This window comes from Cydia fagiglandana, chromosome 14 (assembly GCF_963556715.1).
Source record: "Cydia fagiglandana chromosome 14, ilCydFagi1.1, whole genome shotgun sequence".
NCBI lineage: Eukaryota > Metazoa > Arthropoda > Insecta > Lepidoptera > Tortricidae > Cydia > Cydia fagiglandana.
In genome coordinates, this window is record NC_085945.1 from 2,023,917 (window position 1) to 2,051,312 (window position 27,396).

The following is a 27,396-nucleotide window of genomic DNA, read 5'->3' on the forward strand; positions in this document are numbered from 1 at the left end:
TTTTGTTGTTTTAATTCATCTCCTTATCAACTATCCTCCAACACGAAACTTTTATTTTTATTTTGGGGACATCTTACACTGATTGCCCTAGCCCCAAACTAACCATAGCTTGTACTATGGGTACTAGGAGTCGATATAAACATACTTATATAGATAAATACATACTTATATACATAGAAAACACCCATGACTCAGGAACAAATATCTGTGTTTATTATCACACAAATAAATGCCCTTACCATGATTCGAACCCAGGACCATCGCCTTCGCAGGCAGGGTCACTACCCACTAGGCCAACCCGTCGTCAAAACTTTGCAATATGCACTTGTCTATTTATGAAAAAAATGTTCGCCGTCTTGAAGTCAATTTTGAGTCACAGTACTTACTTCATAAAGTAACATGTTGAAAATTGAGTGGAACATGGTACTGACTTAAAGCATTTGGTAACTGCAGACGCCTTGTCTGTTATTTTTCGTACAAAACAGTTTGCCGATTTTTGCGGGGGAGAGGCACGTCAAATGTATGGCTACGAAGTCCGTTTTTTTAGCATTAGAAAGAACTTCGCAGAAGTAAGCTTGTGGTTCCAAATCCGGCACTTTTAGCAGTAATAATTTGAAGTAAATTATATGTATTGACCATGCTACATTAGATAATTCAATAATTATTAACAATTAAAGAGCCTGATAAAAACTGCACGCTTGCTTCTGTGGAGTTCTTTGTAATGCTAAAAAAAAACGAACTATATTTGTACGTAAAGGACGAAGTTGCTATTCCACCTGTGCTATTTCTATGTTCAATATCATTGCGTCTCACTCTCTCATTAAACAAATGTGAGACGTAATACACATAGGACAAAAATATTGGACAGATGGAATACCACCCTAACGTACAAATGTCCATATTAGATATAAACGTCTGTCCATACAAAAGTATGAACAATTGTGTAATGTTTTCGGCAGAGGGGTAAGCTCTTAAAGGCGACTTAGGTTATTAAATGCTCTGTAGGTTACTCGTTAATAAGAACTTTTAAATAAAATAATTTTTAAGAAAAAAAAAACCGACTTCCATGGGGGCCGATGAAAGATTATTGTAGATGGTACACTATGTAGAAAAGGAGGTAAAACCACCCACTTTTTTACTAGCATTTCGCTTCTGTATAATGGCTCCTCTACAGGATGGGCCAACGCCGGCCACTCCAAGGGACGCAGCCATGCACTATCACTTGCTCCCTCTAACGCATAAATGCGTCCCTTGGAGTGGCCGGCGTTGACCCATCGTGAAGAGGAGCCATGAGGGTCGTAGTTCTAGCCTAACCTAACCCACTCCTCAGATAGCAGTTCGGTTCTGTGCGGATCGCAGTTCGAACCTAATCAAACCCACTTTTCAAGTAGCATTTCGTTTCTGTAAGGCTCGCAGTTCTAACCTAACCTAATCCTTGTTCGGTTCTGTGAGGATCGCAGTTCAAACCTAACCTAACCCACTTAATGGCGCATGCCGTGCGGTGTACGGGGGTTTAAGCGGGAGGGGCTAGTAAGATTGGCATCATCGTACTTTATACCTACATTAATTTTATGGTAGGTAATCATAGTTGTTTATTTAGTTAAGGTATGGTAGTGGTTTTCTGGGTCAAGGTCCGGGTCCGAGTCTGGGTCCGAGTCCGGGTCCGAGTCCGGGTCAGAGTCCGGGTCCGTGTCCGGGTCCGAGACCGGGTCCGAGTCCGGATCTGAGTCCGGTTCCGAGTCCGGGTCCGAATCCGGATCAGAGTCCAGGTCCGGGTCCGAACCGGATCCGGGTATGAGTCCGAGTCCGGGTCCCAGTCCAAGTCAAAATCGAAATTCGTTATCACCAAACGTGTACCATGCGTCTTTGAAGAGTTCTGTTCTGGTCATCATCAGCAGTTCCACTTCATCAAATGCGACAGTTTTTAATGTAAATGCTTGATTTTATGATGAAAATACAAAAAAATCTGTACGTATGCCTTTAATATTTAAGGACTCGATTCCTTATGGATCCCATCATTTAGAACTCGAGCTTGACAAAAATGTGGCTTAAAAACTTAACTTGCTTAACGAACATAACGAAAAGGAAAAATCGCCAAACGTGAACTATGCGTCGTTTAAGAGTTCTGTTCTGATCATCATCAGCAGTTCCACTTCATCAAATGCAACAGTTTTTAATGAAAATGCTTGATTTTCTGATGTAAATACAAAAATCTCTATACGCATGCCTTTAAGATTTGAGGAGTTCCCTTGATTCCTCATGGATCCCATCATCAGAACTCGAGCTTGACAAAAATGTGGCTTAAAAACTTAACTTGCTTAACAAACATAACGACGAGGACAAATCGCCAACCGTGAACTATGCGTCGTTGAAGAGTTCTGTTCTGATCATCATCAGCAGTTCCACTTCATCAAATGCAACAGTTCTTAATGAAAATGCTTGATTTTCTGATGTAAGTACAAAAATCTCTATACGCATGCCTTTAAGATTTGAGGAGTTCCCTTGATTCCTCATGAATCCCATCATCAGAACTCGAGCTTGACAAAAATGTGGCTTAAAAATTAAACTTGCTTAACAAACATAACGAAGAGGACAAATCGCCAACCGTGAACTATGCGTCGTTGAAGAGTTCCGTTCTGATCATCATCAGCAGTTCCACTTCATCAAATGTCACTTTTTTGGATGTATATGCTTGATTCGTTGATAAAAAACCAAAAATCACTATGTGTATGCCTTTAAGATTTGAGGAGTTCCCTCGATTCCTCATGGATCCCATCATCAGAACTGGGTTTTGACAAAAACGGGACCAATCTGTATGCATATACATTCAATCAAAAAAAGAATTTTCAAAATCGGTCCAATAATGACGGAGTTATGGAGTAACAAACATAAAAAAAAATAAAAAAAAACATACAACCGAATTGATAACCTCCTTCTTTGAGATTTGGAAGTCGGTTAAAAATGACAATTCGGTAAACTGATTTGCAAAGACGAGGTCTTCTGATGATACGATTATAAGTAGGTACTGCTGTTGGAATCGAACCAATCTAACTTTGCATGGCATTTGCATTAGGTACAAGGAGGGGCAATCGCAATGTCATCATTAATGTCAAATTTCTATGAAAATATGACATTTATAAGTTTTGTAACGAACGACACCAAAGCGAATAGTAAGATTAACGACACTAGGTACCTCGCTTTCTAATCTTTCTATTCATTCGGTGCAAAGTTAGCCTGGACGGATTCTAGTCGGCAAGCCAAATTACACCTCGTTTCTCAGCCTGATATGTAGGCTATTATGTACAAAAGTTTGGACACATGCCAGGGTAGGATGCGATGTTCGAACTTCGAAAATCGAATCGAATATTGATTTGTTTTTACTCGCAGCTATATGTGGAAGAATAAATTGGGCCCTGGAAGGGAACTAGAGTTAGACCAAGAAAAGTCTGCAGCGATTTTGATAGCCCACGTATTTCATAGAAGTTAGACGTTTAAAATAACACTTGCACTGCGTGGGCTGTCAAAATCTCTGCAGCCTTTTCTTGGTTTAACTCTTTAGAGACTTAAGTCATTTGCAGACAAAAAATATTTTTTTAAATATCTTTTAGAGGAGGAGGATTTTCTTAGTCAAATGTTATTTGACGCCATACTGGAGGGCATTAACCTTCTTATGTGTGTAGTGGTTAAAATCGTGGGCCCAAACCTCGGTTTTATGGCTCCTCTACACGATGGGCCAGCGCTGGCCACTCCAAGGGACGCAGCTATGCGGTAGAATGAGATAGCAATATCACTTGCTCCCTAACGCATAACGTCCCTTGGAGTGGCCGGCGTTGGCCCATCGTGTAGAAAGAGCCATTACAGCACGATCTTGACGAAAATGCATAAAGATAGAGTTCATAGAGTCTGTGCGGAAAGAGAAGAGTCGTGGAATGTACTATTAGGCCTAGGTTTGCCAGACATACTATAATATAGGTACATATAGGGTGTGTCTGACCATGGGGCTTTAAATCCAAGGCTCGATTCTACTCGCTAAACTGAGCTACTTTTATTATGGCACCAACCCCGAAATCCCGAAAAAAAAATTTACTTTTTCATACATTTTGGCTGATCAGATGTCGACGTTTTTTATGGAAAAGCCAAAAAAAAAATCCCCGATTTTAGGGTTGGTCCCGTAGTAAAAGTAGCTCAGTTTAGCTAGAATATCAAGCCCTGGATTTAAAGCCCCATGGTCAGACACACCATGTATAGTATTATACTTTATTTACTATTTCGGCCTCCGTATACTTTGTGAAATACGAAACACATAAAGTATGCTAAAATACTTTATTTTAAACTGAAACTAGAACAAGCAAAAAATGTGTAAGAAATAAAGAAATACTTTTTTTTTGCGTATACTTAGTTTTTGATCCTTTAAAGTTTAAACCACCAAATACTATATAACTCAATAAAAATCTGGCAACCCCTTGGGCCACACGACTCTTCTCTTTCCGAACAGACTCTAACTAAAAATTCGGTCAGGATCGCGAATCTTATCATACACAGACAAGGGGTCTATATTCGATTAAAGTGGTGGTATTTGTGCTCGACATGATAATGCCCAATAGATGACATCTGCTGTCATCTCTATTGACAATTACTTAAGTTTCAAGATGACATGTACTGGGACCGCATCGAGCACCAGTACCACCACCTTACATACCTTTCGCTGAACCCCCGTATAAGTAAACACGAGCAAGATGGACGGGTGAATGTTAACAAAATGAGATCCAATTGACATCAATTTGTATGTTCGAACCGTCCTCCTGATGGCACGAATCGTGATGCGGTCAAAGACTTCCGTTTTTAGAGCGCCAGCCCTATTGTTAGTTCTTTTTAGGGTTCCGTACCCAAAGGGTAAAACGGGACCCTATTACTAAAACTTCGCTGTCCGTCCGTCCGTCCGTCTGTCGCCAGGCTGTATCTCACGAACCGTGATAGCTAGACAGTTGAAATTTTCACAGATTATGTATTTCTGTTGCCGGTATAACAACAAATACTAAAAACAGAATAAAATAAAGATTTAAATGGGGCTCCCATACAACAAACGTGATTTTTGACCAAAGTTAAGCAACGTCGGGCGGGGTCAGTACTTGGATGGGTGACCGTTTTTTTTGCTTTTTTTTGTTTTTTTTTTTGCATTGTGGTGCGGAACCCTTCGTGCGAGAGTCCGACTCGCACTTGCCCGGTTTTTTTTATATCACGTTGAGGCAAATAAGCGTAAGGCCCTGGTGGTATGCGGTTACCGTAGCAGATGGACGCGGGAGCTGAAACTCCAGAGGTTGTCATAAAAAGTAATATTTTCGTTTTGATTACTATGTATACCTACATTATTGGACGAAACCGGAAAGAGGCAACTTCGCAGCGTGCCGAAAGTTGTTTCTTTCCGGCCGGAGGGCAGAAAAATATTAACATTCCATTTCACTCAATAGTATTAGTGATATTGACATCAACAGTACAATATATTAGTAATAGTTATTGTCACGATATCTGCTGACGATTTAGCGTCAGTCAGTTGTGTTGATATTATTGCAGCAGTGTCCCTCTAGCCAGTATCAAAATGACACGGAGCCTATTGCGACGTAAATTCACTATATTTCCATAAATACATTGACACCATAACATTGCCATGTGAAAAAAATCTATGATTTCATTTCTACTTAGCTTTTAACATACGTTCTTTTTAAAAATTAGGGCTTAAATGTTAAATTTTAGGCTGTATAAATAAACACGTGAAAATAAGTCTAAGATAAGAATTAATAAAGATTGCAACATTCCCCACGAATAAGGGTTCCAAACAAGGGGTGCCCCACGCATGCGCGCTACCCCCAGATACTAACCCCAATACGCGAGTCGTCTCCATTTTATTTTCATTTATTTCCTGTTTTATCCACTGCTGTATCAGTGGACAGCTAAAAGACATTAATAAACTAATTAAATAACGAAGTGAAGTGAACATTAGACTGTAACAAGCTATTAGACCAGTGTGTGATCTTACGTAATACATATTTTTTCGTGAGGCTAAGGAGTGAGGTAAGAGCCTAAAAACAAGAATAAGATATTAATGTGTTTCTTTAAGCTATTCACTGTAGATAGCTATCGATTTTTACTTAAGTATAAGACAAATTCATTGAGATTTAAGACAATCTTTTGAGGATTTTCTAACATTATTTCACGTACGAAATAACTAAGTACCTACCGCTACGTATTTAACTGCTACCTTACTTGAAGATTTACATTAATATATCGATAAAGTACCTTAAATCAAAGAAATTATATTCAAATACCCCTATATTTGCCCCAGAATGTAGCATAATTAAGTAGGATAAATAAAATCCGTAGTGCGTAGGTACTACGTTTACTAGTAAACTTTAGTCATTTCGTCATTGGGCCGGGGATGTCAACGCACTTATCAAATTAAGTTATTTTCAAGGAAGGCCGCTTTCATATGCTCGTACGAGGGTATTGTTTATGAAGGGAAAGTAAAGGAGAAATAATGTTACGTACGAGGATACCAATATGCTTGTTTTATTTTATGAAGAAATGTTACGATTCGTGTGAAATCTGCTACGAATAAAAAATATGAACTTAGGTTTATGTCAGTGGCTAGCCGTTAAATCGTTGATTTAAAAGTGTTTCTGTGTCTAAAAAAGTCCAATAATACCTAATTTAAAATTACTTAACACTAACAATAAGATGTTGTTCACTTTACAATTTTAGATATTTTTACGGAAATCCATATTAATTAAAACAAAAATATCAATATTATATTAGTAATAATATTTCTGTTTTACTTAGCTACGAGTTCATTATATACTTATTTCTTTATTCATCATTTTTCTTAGGCTAGGGTTTTTATAATATGAATATAAAAGTAAAATATAAAAACACTTACAAAACAATAAAAAATACATATAAACACATTATAAAAAACCTAACCTAGGGTGCCGCCAGCAGCGGGGCAAGGCCCAAGCTACCGGTGGTCAGGGCTGCAGAGAGAGGAACCGACGTACTATCCGCGCCGTGTCCAAGATCACCGCCTTCTGCATCTGTCCCTTGATCCAACCACCTAGCGAGAGTCTCTCGAGATGTTGGTCGAGATTCTTCGCTATTAAACCGTTCACTGAAACGACTATCGGGACAATGATCGTCGAATCAACATCCCACATGGCGGTTATCTCGTGAGCCACTACTGGACTTGTCCTTCTCGGCCTTCACGAGATTCTCATCATGGGGGATGGTGATGTCAACGAACACGGCCCGACGTTGCGATCGATCTATTATCACAATATCAGGCTTATTGGCTACAATAGTCCTGTCAGTGATGATAGATCGATCCCAATATACTTATTGTTATTATAATATTATTATTGGGAGCCTATAATGTCCCACTGCTGGGCAAAGGCCTCCCCCCACTTTTTCCAGTCTTCCCGATCCTGTGCAGTCTCTGGCCATTCCTTTAAAAAGGAGTCTAACTCGAAGGAGTCATTATATACTTAACCACAATTATGTGCCAATAAACGCTATTGTAGATCTATTTTCATTCGGTCAGGATCCTTCACATCACAGTATACCTACGTTAAAATGTAAATTATCATGTTGAATCAACCTCTTTAAATCGAGCTACGCATTTCAACGACATATTAACCTACACGTACTAGGTCTAGAATAGTTAGGTACTATCAAGTACTATTATACCCTAGTTCTAGACTAGTGACGTCTTTGGCATCCTTCCAGCCAAGTTGCGCCGCTTACAACATGAGAAACTTACGACATACTTACATTGGAATGGAATAATCAAAGCTGTTTCGTAGTTTTCTTATGTCTCTATTTCTGTAACATTTTGATGGTAAATATATCAAGCTGGTATACTATTTTCGCACATTGTACAACGTTCTACAGTACATAATGGCCCTTTTAATTTTCGACATAGTCACGTAATCTGCTAATTATCGCACTAATGCGGTAAAGTAGCTTCATTTGTAGTTACTGTAAATAGTATATTACATACGAGGCGAAACCGAGATCGTCAAGCACATTGATCTGAGGCTTTCATATTTACTGGCCGGGCGAGGTGTGTTATAGGTATACTATTTTTCTATTCGGCGGAAAAATTGCTCTAAACTTTGTTTATTGCGATAAACAACTTTGGTTAAACTTTGTTTATTGCGATAAACAACTTTGGTTAAACTTTGTTTATTGCGATAAACAACTTTGGTTAAACTTTGTTTATTGCGATAAACAACTTTGGTTAAACTTTGTTTATTGCGATAAACAAAGTTTAGTCAGGCGTGGCTCACTCCGCGATTTCTCCGCGGTTTGCTACAGGTAGCTAAAAGCACAGGCTAAAAGTACATCCGTTCCACCCCAATTTTGGGGAAAGCCATAAGCTGCGCGTGGGGCTGTCGCCACCTCGCGGCCATATCTGTGCTGTTCGTAACAGACGCGTTTCGTTAGAGAGTAGGTCTTCTGTACCTAGTACTATTATTTATTCTGTGGTTTAGTGCAATTTTTCCGTGCTGAATGTTTACGCTTTCTGCACAGGAACCAGTAAAATATGTTTTAATTTTTTATTGTTTCATTTACTCAACAATATAATTTGCAGGAAATCGATAATATGAAAAATATTGTCGGATTTGTCTGTGAATAATAAGAATAAATCTCTTAATACTCCAAAACAGTCCAGAATTATGAGTAGGTACTGTAAAGGGATACGGCGTAGCAGGGAGGATGTCGAAGATGATTAAACACACTTTGTTGATATTCTTTTCATATATTTCAGCTATAGCTATACCGGGTGTGACCTGTAATACGAGCAAAAAATGTAACTGTAGGCTGTACTCCTCATACCGACCAACATTTGTTGAGCGACTTTTAAAAATAACTTGTGGTTTGATTTTTAATCCACTTTAAAATTTATTCTAAGACGCAATGTATTGCGAATTTTGTTATGTTTAAGGCGTGACAAGCAACGTCAATCACAATGATATGGCGTGGCAATGGCGTCCATTGAAGGTAATATTTATTTTGTATGAAAAATGAGGATTCTAAATACTTTATAATTATTTCAAGTTGTTGAACAAAAGTGTCACCGTTTGAGGAGTACAATAGTACTCGTGTGTTTTAATTATTTGCTCATGTTACACGCCACACCCGGTATTTGAATAATAATATTCGACTAGTCTTGATGGCTGCCTCTTTAGGAATGCCGATCCGCACCACGTTCCATCTGACAGCGAGATCAGTTTCTCAAATAAAGTGACTAGCCGTCACTGATCAAAAAGGCTGTAAAGGTTGGAAACCTGTACAGTACCTACCTATGAAACTACCTAGGGGAGACCGAGGAGAATTGTGACAGAGGAGAGTTGTGACATTGTCGATTTTTTGGAATCTAATAACTGTTAGCTATTTAGCTCACAACAATGTGCGTTTGTTAGCTCGTAACTTGAACTAACAAACGTGCATTATTGCGACCTAGTTTTTAGTTAATAGATTCCAAAAAATCGATGATGTCACAACTCTCCTCTGCCAGAACTCACCTCGGTCTCCCCTACCTAATGTACGTAACTGCGCACATTCACCTGACGCCAGGGTAATAATATATAAAAACATTTCCCAAGTACCTACTTACTTCCGTTGTTGATATTTTTGTACATAAATTACCTTTTCTACGAAATTTATCGTTTATTAGCGTGTGTCACACCACAATAAGCTGAAAAATTGCGCCGTCACAAACTATGACGTCATTGTGACGTAGTTGGAGTCCTATTGTGTGTATTCAGGTCACGGTGGCTTAGTTTTTAGAAATCTAGGCATCTAGATAAAAAGAAGCTTGGTTAAGAGTCATATGCAGTGTGTTTTCTGTAACAGGAGCAATAAATTAAACTGTATGCTGTACTCCTCAAACTGACCAACATTTGTTCAGCAACTTTTGAAAATAACTCATGTTTTGATTTTTATGACACGTTACAGTTTATTCTAAGACGCAATGTATTACAAATTTTGTTATGTTAAAAGCGTAACAAGATGGTGACAAGTAACGTCAAACACACTGATGTCAGCGTACATTGAAGGCAATATTTATTTTGTATGAAAAAGAGGAAGTCTAAAGGATTCATAATTTTTAAAAGTTGCTGAACAAATGTTGGTCAGTTTGGGGAGTACAGCCTTTAGTTTAATTTATTGCTCCTGTTACAGGAAGCACCCTGTATACTAATCTAGCTGTCGTCTTACTTAGTGCCATACAATAGAGAGTATTACCAGAGTATTACCACAGAATACATAATAGTACTTATTACTACCGTACAAAAAGGACATTTCCTACAAAACCGAAGTTTGACAGCGATTCAGGGTCGAATCATGATATCTCTTTCTAACGTATGGCACTATCCCTTTCGGCTATTTAGGGTTGTCAAAATAATTCAAGTGATTATCTGTGGTCGTGCACGCAACAGGACGTCAAGAGGTGCCAACCCTAATAATTGCTCGGAACAATGCTGAGCCGAACCACAGAATAAATAATAGTACTAGGTACAGAAGACTCACTCTCTAACAAAACGCGTCTGTCACGATCAGCACAGATATGGCCGCTAGGTGGCGACAGCGCCCGCGCGGCTTATGGCAAACCCCAAAATTGGGGTCGAACGGATATACTTTTAGCTACCTGTAGCAAAGCGACAAAATCGCGGAGTGAGCCACGCCTGGCCGAACGGAGCCGAGTTTTACCCGAAGTCAGGAATGTCTCCCTACTGGTATTACTGCAATGTTCGGCCGCCAGAGTGCAGCACTAGCACCTATCGTAAGCCATACAGTATAACTAATTCATACTGTGCCTTAAACTGGTTTTTGCCAAGTTTAGTGGGACACATCAAGGCGGCTTGTTTACAAAGGACCTACCGGGAAACGCGAAAATCGACTTCAGCTATCTGCCTCATTATCGCTCGAATATGCAATTGTTGTATTAAGAATGACTCACGCTAGACCGGGCCGTGCATTTTCTATAACGAATGATCTGATCACGTGGTGAAAACGAAGCCCCGGCCCATCCCCGGTCCGGTCTAGAGTGAGTCAACCTTTAGTGCCTGTTGTTAAAGTATAAACTTTGGTAATGGTTATCAAAGGACTTCCCATTCGTCTCAAAAACTTAAAAACCGGCCAAGTGCGAGTCGGACTCGCGTTTCTAGGGTTCCGTACATAAGTCCGACTCACGTTTGCCTGCACTTTTCCAATAGGTTTTCCTGTCATCTACAGGTAAAGAACTATGTAGTGTATTTTTTTTCAAAATTTTAGATCCAGTAGTTTCGGAAAGGAGGGGGTCAAATGGTAATTTTTTGGCTATTTTCTTAAATACCTTCGAACCTATGTATTTTAAAATTATAAAAAAAAACATGTGTATCTTTGGGTCACTAACTTACATATGTGTACCAAATTTCAACTTAATTGGTCCAGTAGTTTCCGAGAAAATAGGCTGTGACAGACGGACAGACAGACAGACGCACGAGTGATCCTATAAGGGTTCCGTTTTTTTCCTTTTGAGGTACGGAACCCTAAAAAAGTCTGAGTGACCGAGACAGTTGAAGCCACGCGCGTCTTCGGCTTTCATAATAACGTCCAGTAAATGTCACTTTCTTTGTGAAACTTCATGTTTTTCACAACAAAACTGGGCCCTGGGGTCACAAACATTGACCTTTTTCCACTTGACCACGTGCTTTCAAGGTACATCACATAAAACCATATTACAAACCTTATAACTATAAACATAAAGTATATTTTCCTTTGATAATTACTTCGGTTTTTGCATACGTTTTCGGCTAAAGCTTAGCCAATCGATTGTACGACTAATTCGGCATGTCGTGGAATGTAAAAAAGTTCGGTATTGTAATATTGATCTGATTTTGAGGATTGGTAGCCTGGATACGTTTTTATTGTCATATTTCAATATTGTCAGTCTTTTCATAAAAAGTAAGTAGGTAAGTAAACAATTTCAAAGAGCGCTTTAACATTCAAGTCCTCACGTAATTTTTTTGATATCGATTAGTGACATATTTAAATATGATCGGTAATTAGTAGTAGGCCATCAGCCATAAATATGCCCCTACGTATGATTTTCTCAAATTTTTAATTATTATAAGAGTTATAAGAGAGAGTAAGAGGAACATTAAAAAATTTGTATGAAATCTGTTTTTCGCGCCTATTTTTTACAATAATCGAAAAATCGAAAAAAGTCAAACGTCCCCTACATAGCTATGGTTAAAATATATCAAATTATGTATGCATAATGTCCATATTCAGAGAGGAAAATGGGGACTACGTTTGTATAGATCATCGGCCGTCCCCTTTCCTCTTAAATAAAGTTTCTTCACACGACCACATAAACATGATTTACCACACTTACCAAAGTCCTATTTATTAATTGACTTACAAAATCCCCCCATTAAGGAAGAACTTCAAAATGGCCGAATTCGGTCATAAATTTAAAAGAGCGGAGATTCGGCATTTACCATAATGGGCCCATCAATAATCATTGGGCTGAATTAAAATTTATCGAGTATACAGGTGGGAACGTTTTGTCATTTTCGAGGGCATTTATAAATTATTGTTGAAGGGGACCTCAAAAGTACGTCATAATACGTAAGGAGTGTTATTGTTGATATGTCTGATGATACTCTGATGGGTGAATATGCTACTAATAAAAAATCTGTTGTTCCATAGAAAACTTTGACATATTATTCGCTGGTATTGTTTTCACGTTTTTGGGGTGGACTCTAGCTTTGAAAAAACCCCGAAAAATACGGAAAAAATTCGAAGATGTTAGGATTTTTCAAATTTATTTAGAAAAAAACAATGCAAATTTCAGTTACAATACTTCCAAAACAAACGAATAGGTAAAGCAGAAAAAAAATACAAAGTTTTTTTTAAATTTTGTATTTTTCATTACGTTCTTACCTAATTAGGAATAAACAGTTAGGTCAAGGATGCAACGAACGATAAAAAACGATATTTTGGAAAAATTCCCGAAATTAACATTAGAATTTTTCCGGAATTTTCATCCCTTTGACTCCATAGTTGTAGCTGTTCAGTATGACCTACATATTATGCCCCTCAGAGTATGATCAGACAACAAAAACACCTTGCAATTCTGATATCGGTCAGGTCGTGCACCTAAATATTCAAACAGACCCTGGAACTCTAAACCCGCCGACCGCAGAACTACCAACCGCGCATCCGTCTCGCTGACAGATAGCCCCGCTTTAATGGAACTTCCGAACACCCTGTATATTGATGGCTTTCATATTGCTTTAAATAGGCACCATTCGCAATTGTTGGTCTAAGGTTAGTTTTCATTAAATAAACCAAAGCAAGCATATAATAATAAATAGGTAATAATTCAGCCTAAATTCGTTCCACAGCTGGACATCACGGGCCTCTTCTCAAGCGCGAGAGGGTTTAGGCTATAGTCCCCACGCTGGCCCAATGCGGGTTGGGCACTTCATATACACCTTTGAATTTCTTCGTGACTTCACACGCACATCGAACATCGTGAGGAGACCTGCATTCATCCGCGCGAAGCAAGCATACTTATACCTAGCAAATATTTTTTTTGGTTGTTATCCTCACATCTTCTCCGCTCCGTTGGCTTACAACTAATGCTATGGTTAATTCCCGCCCGTCTCCTATCATCTTCGTCTCAGTGGAAAGGCAGCCTTATTCATATACTTCTTAGACATTGATTGAGGCGCGCAGATAAAGTGTCGTTTTTAGGGTTCCGTACCACCGGGAGTCCCGTTTATTTATACCCTTTGGGTACGGGACCCTATTACTAAGACTCCGCTGTCCGTCTGTCCGTCTGTCTGTCACCAGGCTGTATCCCATGAACCGTGATAGCTAGACAGTTGAAATTTTCACAGATAATATATTTCTGTTGCCGCTATAACAAGAATTACTAAAAAAAAACAGAACCTTCGGTGGACGGGTCCGACTCGCACTTGTCCGGTTGTTTTTAACTAATATAGTAGCTAAAGTTGAATTTTGACAAATAATATCACTCCTTACTAAGCAATATTGATTACATAGAAGGAGTGAACTTCTAAATATGTATAAAGTCAAATAAAGACTCCGAGGTGTAGGTGGGTGTGGGTGTCTCCCCCGAGCCCTTAGATATTGGAGAGGCCTACACAATGATCACTCGTGCCGACTAGATGAAGCATGTATCTGATGTAATTGTTTGGTTTGCGCGTGATTTGATACCTAACCAGGTCCATGGTCCACACTAAACATAATTTCAGAATAGCATCTATATTAAAAATGTAGGGCCAACCGGAATAAATGCGTCACAGGTAAATGCGTCTTTTATGGCTCCTCTACACGATAGGCCAGAGCCGGCCACTCCAAGGGACGCAGCCATGCTCCCTCTAACGCATAAATGCGTTCCTTGGGGTGGCCGGCGCTGGCCTATCGTGTAGAGGAGCCATTAAACGTTTCTTCTAACTTTCAATAAAAGACGTATTTACCACAAGAGACGCATGAGATGAGATGCATGAGATGTGTATGTGTGTTCTCTGTCGTAATGAACAAAAGCGAAGTCTGGCAGACGTAGTCTATTGCTATACAGAAGAGCCCTACAAAACCTAATTTTACCTGAATGGCAGAGCGTCAGCACAATGTGGGAGGTTTTCCCTCCGTAATTGTTTCACTGAACGAGGTATCACGAGTTACGGGAGTTTCTATATAGTTCTTTTAGCATTAGAAAGAAGGTAAGCGATCTTGACGTGTCTTATAATTGAAAAACGATTTTTAAAAATCAGTTACTATTACTTATTAAAGCAGAAGAATATAAATGATCGTATTAGATTCATAATTGCTACATATTTGCCGTAACTTATTCTAAAACGTGTTTTTCAATTAAAAAACACATCAATATTGTTTAATTTTTCTAATGCTAAAAAGCGAACTAGGTCTCGACGTAGAGACCGGTTTTCTGTTGAAAATATGGGGATTTCAGTAAAAAAATAAGTTTTTCAGAGTGTTGTAAAGCTGAAACGAGTTGTTTTTAGTTTAGAGTAGTTTTTTTTGGAAATTTGGTAGCCACATTTGACCACAATCACCTGATGGAAGAGTCATGTGTAGCAGAGAAAAATGCGACTCCTAGCAGGGAAGAAAAAGCCTTTTTCCGAATAAGTAATGTGAAAAATACCATTATTACACCATTTTAGATACATATTTACTTACTATCAAACAATTAATGAAACATACCAATAAATCTATATATCGTGCGTGATTAACAGTCGCATGTCATGTATGCAGAGCTCGGCGGGGGTGAGCCGTTTTCAGAGTTTGCACAACATGGACATGCCTTGTCATTCGATGGTATATGTGGTGTAATTTAATAACGAAAGAAATTATTTTATCTAGGCTGCCTTTCCGCGACGATCTTTACGTCACCATTAAAACAAATGAATTTTATAGCAAGCTTTTTTAGTAAACCTCTTCAAATAATATGTATATCCATTCATATGCTACTATTAAAGTTTATTTGTGCATAAGGCATTGTCATTTTAGTTTAATTATAATTAATAAAGTTTTATTTTAATATTTCTTTCTAAGGTGTATCTATATTAATAACTACACTTGACATAAATGATGTCAAAATGGCTCACCATGTATGTTATTGTTAATATCACACCCAATACCATGTACCTACTTATGTTTTGTTTACTACTTAGACCCCCCGACATTTTACTGTATGGGATACTTAGCAATGTTTTCTGTGGAAAGTAAATATTCTTCATTGCACCAGCAATTATACATTTTACATACATGTAAAACTACAAAGAAATTTTAACGGAAAAATAGAACCAGGTAACAACAGGCGGTCTTATCGCTAAAAAGCGATATCTTCCTTTGGTTTTGGGTGGAAAATATTATATTATAAAAGTATTGGTAGCGGAATCAGAGAATTTAGTCAATATGTTGATTTGAGTGGGTGTTGTGAGTGCGCGGTGGCGCCAACGTTGTGTCAGGCAGCAGGTATAGAGTTGACATGCTCGGGACACCGCTAGTGTGGCCAACTGGCCACCCTGTGGCTGAATCTGAATCTGTTATTGTTACTAAAGCACCACCAACCACCAAAGCCTCAAAGTATGCAACGGAGTGAACGAACTTCAATTATCTATTGGCCAATAAGTTGCCTGAAAATAATTACTTCATTCATTTCGTTCATTCATTCATTCATTCAATTACTAAGTCCTAAACTAAAGTTATGACTAATCCTGTCAACTGTAGCCGCAGCCCATGTACTGTAAACAATTAAGGGTAGCCTTGCCACCCTACTCAGCCGGAGGGTAATAAAGCAAAACTATTCAGTATATTGACTTTAAATAAACGCTAAGATAATATATGATTTTGGTGGGCTGTTGGTGCATCAAAGAGCCTTGACGACGCGTTTGATTTTGGTTGGAAACTATTCTTACAAAAAATAGTCAATTTGGAAACTGACATAATATTATGCATAACTACGTAGGTACCTACAGTGAGCTCAATACCAACTTTTTGAAGGAATTCAAAGACACAAAATGCACTGAAATTATCAAAAATGACTTCTAAGCGGCGGACGGCAATAATTTTAAAATGAAATAAAGCGCAATACATTGTATTTCTCTTAGGTACTTGGTTTTGAAATTTTATTACATTAGGTACCTATTATATACCGAATCGTCGGAAGATGAGTAGTAAAAAGCCCAGTACCGTGGGGAAAAAAATTGTTTACATTGAGTGCTCCACTACAAATGGGTAGGGGGTTTAGGGTCTCAACTGAATATCGAAATTCCAAGATCGTCTCTCTCTATAAATCTTGAAATGACAGTGATGGAGCTGAATACAGGGTGGCTAAAAAATAACTGCTTTCCAGTTGCCAGGGAGGTTTTGGGATTATATTGAGTAACTTTTACTATGGGACCAAACACGAAATTTGGCTGTTTCATAACATTTTGGCCGGTCCATTTTCTGTGGGAGGGTACCTTTTCTTCACGTTTTCGGGGTTGGTCCTCTGGTATCTCTGATATGCAGTTATTTTTTTAGCCACAGTGTATATTTTTCAAAGACTTTTTCAAATGCCCCAGCTTCTATTTTCCCTTATTATTTCAGCGTTTGCGTGTAGTCGACATAAAACACTGTCCATACTTCCACTGCAATCCTTCAGGGCATGATAAATGACCATTTCCACTATTAATACCCACCCATTTGCTATAATGGACGTGGCAGACGCCGCGCTCTGGATAAATCGGGTCGGTGCTATATGGCTGGTCATTGGAATATTCGTGCTGGTGTTTAAATTCTTAATTAGGAATATTTTGATACGGGACTAATTTGTTTGATGGTAAGTTTTAATCATATACTTATACCGGATGTGGCCTGTAACACGAGCAAATAATTAAAACGTATATTGCACTCCTCAAACGGTGACACTTTTGTTCAACAACTTCTAAAAATTATGAAGTATTTAGACTCCCTAATATTTATTTTTCATACAAAATAAATATTATTGTGATTGACGCCATCGCCACGTCGTATCATTGTGATTGACGTTGCTTGTCACGCCTTAAACATAACAAAATTCGCAATACATTGCGTCTTAGAATAAACTTTAAAGTGTATTAAAAAATGAAACCACAAGTTATTTTTAAGTCGCTGAACAAATGTTGGTCAGTATGAGGAGTGCAGCCTACAGTTTAATTTTTTGCTCATATTACAGGCCACACCCGGTATAGTAACACCATTAATCTTTACTGATGTACACTGGGGTTCAAAAGTACATGGACATGTCTTAATCGTCATATTAAGGCTTTAAGGTCGACAATCGACATCTCTATCCATGTACTTTTGAACGCCACCTGTACCTGTGGTTTAGATTTTGCACATGATTTCGTCTGTGTAGATATATATGACATTCCACGACGAAAGGTGTACCTTATGTACCGACCGCCATAGGTACCTTTCGTCGTGGAACGTCATATTTAGTCTATGTCAGCCCTTTGAAGTTTCAATCGCTGTCACAAATAAGATTCTAGACTTAGCTTTAGGAGATAAGCGTCTAGACTGTAAGCACTCCATTTAACTATCTAATGATAGTGGGTAGTAGTATGTCTTTTACTTTAGTATCTTTAGTACTTAGCTTACTTTAGTACCTTAGAGTTAGACCAAGAACAGCAGCGATTTTGATAACCCACGCAGTGCAAGTGTTATTTTAAACGTCAAACTTCTATGACAAATGACAAGCTATCAAAATCGCTGCAGAGTTTTCTTGGTCCAACTCTAATATCTGGGAGACCGAGCTTTGATGAAATTTGCTATATCGGGGGCGATAAATCGATCTAGCTACACTGAGAGAAAAGGAATAACAAAAACACACTTAGAATTACAAAAATAAACTTAATCCGGGGACAAGGAGAGTCAACTAAGGGCCACTTCCACCATCCCACTATCCCGGAGTTAATCGGTTAAATCTGGAGTTACCATGGTTACCAGTACAAATTGATACTGGGGTAACGGTTTAACCGGTTAACCCCGGGTTAGTGGAATGGTGCAAGTGGCGCTAATAGGAACAAATTGACTTTTGCAATTTCTATTAGTTCTTGCAATTTCTATTATCTGTTTGTTGAAATTATATTTGGGATTACCGAGCTGTTTGTAGAAATAAATAAACTTTACAGAAATAGTGAAACGTCTATAATTATTACTAAACTTCATTTTATCCCCCAGTACAGAACTGTTTTTTAATTCCTGGTTTAGTTTACTGATGATTTTTCTCACAGTGTAGGTCTTATCTCTGGGAAAACGCGCATTTATGAGTTTTTATATGTTTTCCGAGCAAAGCTCGGTCTCCCAGATATTTTATTTAACCAGTCAACACAATAGTCAGCAACAAGTTTCTATTTAGTCACTTGTGTGAAGTTGCGTCCATACGCTACGGTGGCTACTGACTTCCAGGCGGACGCACGCTACCGTCAGTGTGAGTGTTACCGTCCTGTTATAAAAAAATCAAATCGATTATTGAAATGTTTTGTTTTGTTTCTCTTCCAGTTCCGGCGCGATCTCCATGCCTCGCTAGATGCTGTGCGGCGCTATCTGGACCGCGGCGCCCGTCTCGCTACGTCTAGCGGAGGCGATCCCCGCTGCGCGTTCCTTCACCGCGCTCGCGATGCACGCGTCGCGACATGATGATGACTCTAGCTTCATAGGTGAGTGGAAAACTGTTGTATGGGAGTAGAGTTACTTTACAGGCGGATCATGGGGTCCGCTAGTGAAGTTACTCTAGCTCCATAAGTCATTGAAATGCCGAGCTATGGGGGTAGAGTTACTTTACAGTTTAGAGTCTGACATGGCGATTTGTTTGGAAAGTGACTCTAGCTTCATAGTACAGTGTAGCGTCGAGATATAGAAGTAGAGTTACTATCTTGCTTGTTTCAGTCCGCTCTAGGATTTTATACTGTTACTTATTTATATATATTTACCTAAAACAATGTTTCAAACTTCCAAAGTTTAAGGACAATGACAGTGATCCAAGATTGAACAAACGTACATTACCATAACGAACCCTCTTTCCCAAACTTTCGCGACTTGACGAATTCGCAAGTTGACTGGGTATAGTATAGATTACCTTACCCTAGATCTTGCATTATTAAATTTATGAAGCTTGAATGACTATTTCAAAGTTATACATCATGAGTGTGACCAATCGATCCGAATTTGATTGTAGGTTTACCTCTTGCATACATTTAACAAAATTATACCCAAAAATGTGATGTTCTGCGTTTCGTTATTGTTTGATCCTTATTTTTCAAGAGGTTTACAACTACCTAATTATAGGCATTTTTGGACAAAGATTCAAATCCTTAATTATCTTTATAAGAAGTTATAAGGTTTGCGATTTTAGCGGAGGCGGGGGCTGGTTTGCTTTATCTAGTGTTGGAGATCTATGCGCGAGGGTCACTTGTCAACATAGTTATCTGAGCATCTCATGTCAACGCACCCGTTACTGAAATTTAAATACTAACTGTCAAAAGGCGCTAACAGTTTCTCCTGTACTTGGATATTCAACTTTAAGTCCTTGATTTAGAGTAGAGTTTGGAATAACACAGAAAAAAATATGACCTTACGACAAGTACCTACCTATTTTTTACAGATTTTTTAGACTTGCAGTTACTGTTAGTGAAATTGAGACTTTAAGTTTAGGAAGTAAAGTTGCTTTTTGAACAACCTTTATTGTCTGGTTTTGAAAAGTGGTTGAATTTATTGTTTTTCGTGCAACAGCTGTTATGCAGCAGTCTTATAAACTGTCTGGGTTGAGTTTGATATTAAAGAACGATTATTTAATCTAGTGCTAAATGTACCTAATCATGATAGTAAATATTGCTAACTGTACCTAATCATGATATGATTGTTTCATTCACCCCGGAGTACTGCCGTGCCCCCAGATAGCAGTGATAGCCCAAACGTGAGCCCAAACTTGAAGAATATAAACAAAATGTTTGGACATTAAGGTAACAGAGGGAAAGAGACGTCACTCTACTAAGCCTATATATTTTAGAACCAACCCTATTATCCGAATTAAAGTTATTTGAAGCTAACCCCAATAATATATCAAACCCTAATCACTCCACCGTTACCACAAAAATCGATAGGGTCATTCTCAACATGCGTTATGCTTTATGGGCAGATTTGTATTGTATTGACGATTTTTAGGGTTCCGTACCCAAAGGGTAAAACGGGACCCTATTACTAAGACTTCGCTGTCCGTCCGTCCGTCCGTCCGTCCGTCCGTCCGTCCGTCCGTCCGTCTGTCACCAGGCTGTATCTCACGAACCGTGATAGCTAGACAGTTGAAATTTTCACAGATGATGTATTTCTGTTGCCGCTATAACAACAAATACTAAAAACAGAATAAAATAACGATTTAAATGGGGCTCCCATACAACAAACGTGATTTTTGACCAAAGTTAAGCAACGTCGGGAGGGGTCAGTACTTGGATGGGTGACCGTTTTCTTTTTGCTTTTTTTTGTTTTGTTTTTTTTTTGCATTATGGTACGGAACCCTTCGTGCGCGAGTCCGACTCGCACTTGCCCGGTTTTTTTTTTCTTTGTGACATTTCTATATTTGGTGGATAGGATATCTACAGTTCCCTTTTCTGTATAATGTACTTAAGCGCCATTTTACCGTATCTCATAACTAAAATCTTACTCTGAGTAACGAAAACGTATCGTACTTTTTATCATGACTCGAGGGAAAATGATTTTTTTGTCCCATTTTGAGATTTCTTAGGTATTTATTTCGAACAGAATTCGCTCTTCAACCCTACCAAATTTTATCAAAATCTTCCAAAAAAATAAAGTCGATAAAAAATAAATATATGAAATAAAAAATAGGCCCAATTCAGGCCTACTTTAGGGCCCATTTACACGATGCGCGAAATCGCATGCGAGTTTAATTACATTGCGGACTATTGAAGTGGTACCCAATTCAGCCGACCTATCAAATACCGCAATGTAATGAAACTTGCATGCGAGTTTGCGCGCCGTCTAAATCAGCCCTTAGTCAAGAACAGTTGTTTCGAGAATCGCCCGACAACCCTGCCCAAACCCAGGTCACGCGACAGCCCTATCGGCAGACATCGCGGCGCCTGCATACATATATAGACGATTTACTGCTTACTCACTTATGGGCGCCTGGTACCTTTGCTCCTATTAATTTCTGAGTATACCAGTTGCTCATTAAATTCTGAGTATATATTTATTGCAGTTATTGCAGAAGTCCAGAGAGTCATCATATTTTATACGAAATACGCGTTGGACACACACTTTTGCTGACCCGATATCGAGTCCACGGCATTCAACGGGGCTCGAGGGATTAAAAACATTCACATTGGCGGATATGCGCTAAGGCCCAGTAGGCCCGGGCCTAGAGCGGCAAGATATTAGGGGCGGCAAATCGTGACAAAAAATTCGCTAGATGATAACAAGAAATAACTCAAAAGGTAGACAATATGATGGGTGCTGAGTAAGGGGCGGCCACAGGGCCTGGGCCTGGGGCCTAGGGCGGCAAAGACTGCAAATCTACCACTGAACATTCATTCATCATCATCATCATCATCTCAGCCATAAGACGTCCACTGCTGAACATAGGCCTCCCCCTTGGACCTCCATACATGCCGGTTGGAAGCGACCCGCATCCAGCGTCTTCCGGCGACCTTAACAAGATCGTCTGTCCATCTTGTGGGTGGACGTCCTACGCTGCGCTTGCTAGTCCGTGGTCTCCACTCGAGCACTTTTCGACCCCATCGGCCATCTTCTCTGCGTGCAATGTGGCCTGCCCATTGCCACTTCAGCTTGCTAATCCGTTCCGAACATTCATTCACTCATTTGAAAATAAAGTAAACGTGATTCATGCTCATGGCAATAAGAACAGAGATGCTATGCTGATTGAAAAGTTAAAACTACCTTTATGGAACTGCCAAAACCACTCACTACGTATATGTGCGGAAAGGGAAGAGTCGTGGAATGTAAGGGAGTCCAGAGTCCAGAAACACTCTACGGCTCTTCTGTTTCCGCACAGACTGTAGTCATGTTCTTCTTAGTAAAGTCACAGAATCAGCAGTTAACAGTATATCATAGAGTCAGGCCAAGAGGTAAGAGCCTAAGAGGTGCAGAAGCACAGACTATAATCATGTTTTATCTTAAGATAATTTTATTCATATGAACATTCGTTTGTTCAGCCGAAGTACTCGACGGAAGCAGAGGGCCTACCACCAATATCGATCGGAAATCGTTATCTGCCTCTCTATCGCTCGAATATGCAAGAGCTTAGTTAATAGTTACGTCAGAGTGCATTTCGAAATAGCGCCCCCGGGCCTTATTAAATTTCTTCACCGCCTAAGATACCATCTGCCCTTCGTCCATAAGATAGAGTGCGATTTAACCTTGATCAACTTGCCACATGTACCTGTCGTACCTGTCGTATTTAGCAGGCTTGATTGTTCTTCGTCTTTGAATGAATTTGACAGAAAAAACCGGCCAAGTGCGAGTCGGACTTGCCCACCGAGTGTTCCGTTTTTTTTAGTATTTATTAAATCTGCAACAGAAATAAATCACGGTTCATGATACAGCCATGTGACTGACAAACAGACAGAAAAGACGGACAGTGGAGTCTTAGTAATATATGGTCCCGTTTTTACCTACTCTATCCAGGGTCGTTTTGTTTTGACTGACCGTACTTTAGGTTAATTATGTAGCCATGCTAACAAGTTTTACCTAAGGCCCAGCCATACAAATAAAAAATCCAGAATTTGTCACTGAAATTTGAATCTATAGTGCAGGGAATAGAGTTGATTTTGGATTTGTTTGAAAATTGAACGAAACAAAACAAATACGACTTTATTCCAATTGAATATGATTTAAATTTCACCGAACTGAATAAGTAATATTGGGGCTTAGGAGGTTAAGTATAGGGCGATTAACGCTACGTCTTACGTAGGCGAACAACGCGCGAACGCGGCGCGGCGCGGCGCGGCGCAAGCGGCCGCCGCCGCGCCGCGCCGCGCCGCGCCGCCTGACATTCGCGTGCAAATCGCGCCGCACCGCGTTCGCAACGAGATCGCTTACGTAGGACACTTCTATGGGCATCAAAGGATTGATTTCGCCGCGCCGCGCCGCGCCGCGTTCGCGCGTTGTTCGCCTACGTAAGACGTAGCGTAAAGGGCGATCTATAAAGTCAATTTTAACCTTTTAAGGTTTGACTGGAGACTGCCCTTCCAAATACAGTCTAGATTCCGCGTGAAATTGTATAATACAAATACTGCAATGTTGCGTTAGCTCCCTCTTAAGAGTTTTGCTGTTACGAGTAGTAATACACATACTTATTTTTATGGCTAAGCTTTTCGGTAAGGGGTAGTCAAATGAATGAGCTTGCAGTTCAAACTGGAATGTCTTTCAATATGTTAGCCGTGTTTAAGGGACGCCCGGGCGCGCGGGGAAAGGGTTGTCCGGTCCCTGAATCCAATATTACTATGGAATAATATTATAAACATCAATAAATTGCTCCGATTATTAGCTTAAGATTATTAGGCATTAAGTTCGCCATTTGTACATTATTTTTATGTTTTGTGCAATAAAGTTTAAATAAATAAATAAATAAGATAATATATATGTAATAAGAACTAACCATTCATAAGTGCTTGTTGCTAGGCCTACATGAATAAAGTATATTTGAATTACATTAAATAAATAAATATAAATAAATAAATATTATAGGACACTCTTACACAGATTGACTAAGTCCCACAGTAAGCTCAAGAAGGCTTGTGTTGTGGGTACACAGACAACGATATATATAATATACAAATACTTAAATACATAGAAAACACCCATGACTCAGGAACAAATATCTGTATCATCATACAAATAAATGCCCTTACTGGGAATCGAACCCAGGACCATCGGCTTCGCAGGCAGGGTCACTACCCACTAGGCCAGACCGGTCGTCTTCATTTGTCACAATTATGTATGTTTATTATTATTTAACTTAATGTACTTACATATGTTCGCAATAAGAAATCCGCAACGCAGGCTTCGTCCCGTGGCTACAAATGCAAATATAAATATATATATATTTTTTTATTTTTATGTAAATATATATTTGAATTGAATTGAATAGGTATAGAAAAGTCAAGATTTGTTGTTTTTATACACCCAAAAACATGATGGAGACGCTGGGATAGGTCACGACTCTGCTTTCCACCGCAGTGCAGCGTATCAGATCGGCATTGTGAAGTTGCGTAAGCTCACGATTTGGGCCAACACATTTCTTTACTTGAACAATTTCTACGATTAGATCTCCGTACCGTGAAACCACCTAATTATCGACTTGTCGGTGCGCTTAATAGAGGCTCCTGGTGACCAGAGGGCTGGCCACTATTTCGCCCAGCGTTTAGCATCGCTATACAGCGGGGAAATATGGCCAGCCTTCTGGGCACCTTGCCCGTTGACGGCGATCTGGGGCAAATTTTTTATCTATAGTTTTGTAAGTTTTATTATGTTTATTTCTTTCCTAGATAAATAAATAATAATTGTGACATACTATATTAAATTGTCACCTAATAACTACTATCCTAAAATTCCCAACTGTGGTCCAAAATTAACTCGAATATCTTTAATTGTTTAAGGTGTCATTCTACGATACTTACTATGTAAATAAACCGCCATATTGTAAATTGTCAAAGAATGATGTATTTTTAGTGACTTTTGTTTGCATAGTTAGCAAGTTCCGTAGAATGACACTTTAGGCGTAAGTAATTATTATTTGAATGTTGTATACATATAGTTCTATGGTCAAATACTTTTATAAACTGAAGAAAAAAAACGGTTCGGTTATTGTAGGTATCGTAGGTAAATGACAAAATACATATTCTGACAGGGTTTGCAATCTTTGCATACTTACGAACGTAGGTACTATCCATCATGTAATTTTTAGAAATGACATATATATGTAGGTACATAAGTTTTGAGTTAAGTTTTTTAGGGTTCCGTACCCAAAGGGTAAAACGGGACCCTATTACTAAGACTTCGCTGTCCGTCCGTCCGTCTGTCTGTCACCAGGCTGTATCTCACGAACCGTGATAGCTAGACAGTTGAAATTTTTTACAGATGATGTATTTCTGTTGCCGTTATAACAACAAATGCTAAAAACAGAATAAAATAAAGATTTAAGTGGGGCTCCCATACAACAAACGCGATTTTTGACCAAAGTTAAGCAACGTCGGGCGTGGTCAGTACTTGGATGGGTGACCGTTTTCTTTTTGCATTTTTTCCGTTTTTTTTTTGCTTTATGGTACGGAACCCTTCATGCGCGAGTCCGACTCGCACTTGCCCGGTTTTTTCATTTTTTGTACAAAGATAATAGAGGTAGATATGTTTTTTAATGTAAAAAGTCAGAAAAGGTAAAAAAACGTAATTCACTGTGGCTTTTGCGTATTATTTCAATAATTAAGGTACTGTAACTACTGACTTACTTGGTTGGCGCGGTGACCCAAATTGAGTCTTGGCCTCCAACACAAGAGCACGCCACTTTGATCGGTCCAGAGCGGTATCCCGCCAGCTTTCGCCGAGGCCGAGCTCACGGAGATCTCCCTCCACTCTATCTGCCCAACGGTATTTAGGATGACCAACAGGACGGTGCCCAGTTGGTCGACCCAAGTAGGCCCTTTTGGCTGCCCGATTTTCACCCATCCTTTCGAGATGGCCAAGCCAGCGGAGACGATACAGCGGAGGGGTACTGTAAAATAATGTTTTTTGATTACAATCCGATCGGTTACGTATTTATATAAGTTATTTCAATTAGTATGTTATTGTTTGTAATTCACTTCGTATGTAACTGAATCACGAAGCCTGAAATTCAGGCCCGTTTCAGCATGACTCACCTGGGTTTTCCAACTGGCAACCCTGAAAACACAAGATCAAAACAAACCTCATACATACAAGCTAAAGAAAACCCTATTCCTTTCCGATAAGGTAAATTTCACTTTAAGTTTTTCTTGCTTGCTCGCGTTTTCTCAACTGTTGTAAGTTTGCTTATAAAACAGCTTAAGCGCCGCAATATGTACAAGCAAAAAGCAACTCTTTGAATCTAATTTTAGAGTCTCATTTCCATAGTTTAGTGTTCAACGTTTACAAGGAACTGCAGTGGAAATTCATTACAGGGTTGATGATTCGACCTTATGGGCGTATGTCTTATTTTCTACGGTATTACCTTGAAATGTGTCGTTTCATAGTTTTTACCGGAATCTGGGGGTACATTCTGAAGAACAAAGTGGTCATAAACAGTGAGTAATTTATTTATACCTATTTAGGGCCACTTGCAGCAATCCACTAACCCGCGGATAACCGGTTAAACTTGGAGTTACCATGTTACAATTTGACAGTGGGTTAACGGTTTAACCGCTTAACCCCAGGTTAGTGGGATGGTGCAAGTGGCCCTTAGATAATAAATTAATAAATCTTTGCATTTACCTACTTACCTACATACTTACTTCAATGTTTTTAGTGTATAAATATATACATCGTTTTTCACCTAAATTTTTGAATCAGGGTATCTATGTCGGCGACGTACCGATCGTAAGATTAGGCAGATCGTAATGTTCCTGTGTAATGTTTTGACGATGGTCACACTAAACCAATATATAGGTAGGATAGGTTCGTTAGGTTGCTTCAGATGCCCGAAGGGCAAACTGCCCAGAAATAGGAGCCCCGCGTATCGGGGCTCCGTCGACTCAGGGAACGAGTCAAAGATTTTCACGTTTCACGATATGTCTAGGA

At 39.2% G+C, this 27,396-nt stretch overlaps 1 protein-coding gene across 1 annotated transcript in view; it reads left to right on the top strand.

Annotated features, from left to right (window-relative positions):
- Window positions 1-5,870: 5,870 nt before the first annotated feature.
- LOC134670643 (protein Fe65 homolog) overlaps window positions 5,871-27,396 on the top strand; it is a 115,411-nt gene continuing 93,885 nt past the window's right edge. Inside the window, exons 1-2 of the mRNA XM_063528452.1 lie at window positions 5,871-6,069; window positions 19,114-19,271. Coding sequence (XP_063384522.1) covers window positions 19,142-19,271 — 130 coding nt within the window. The 5' untranslated portion in view covers window positions 5,871-6,069; window positions 19,114-19,141. The remainder of the gene's footprint in view (window positions 6,070-19,113; window positions 19,272-27,396) is intronic.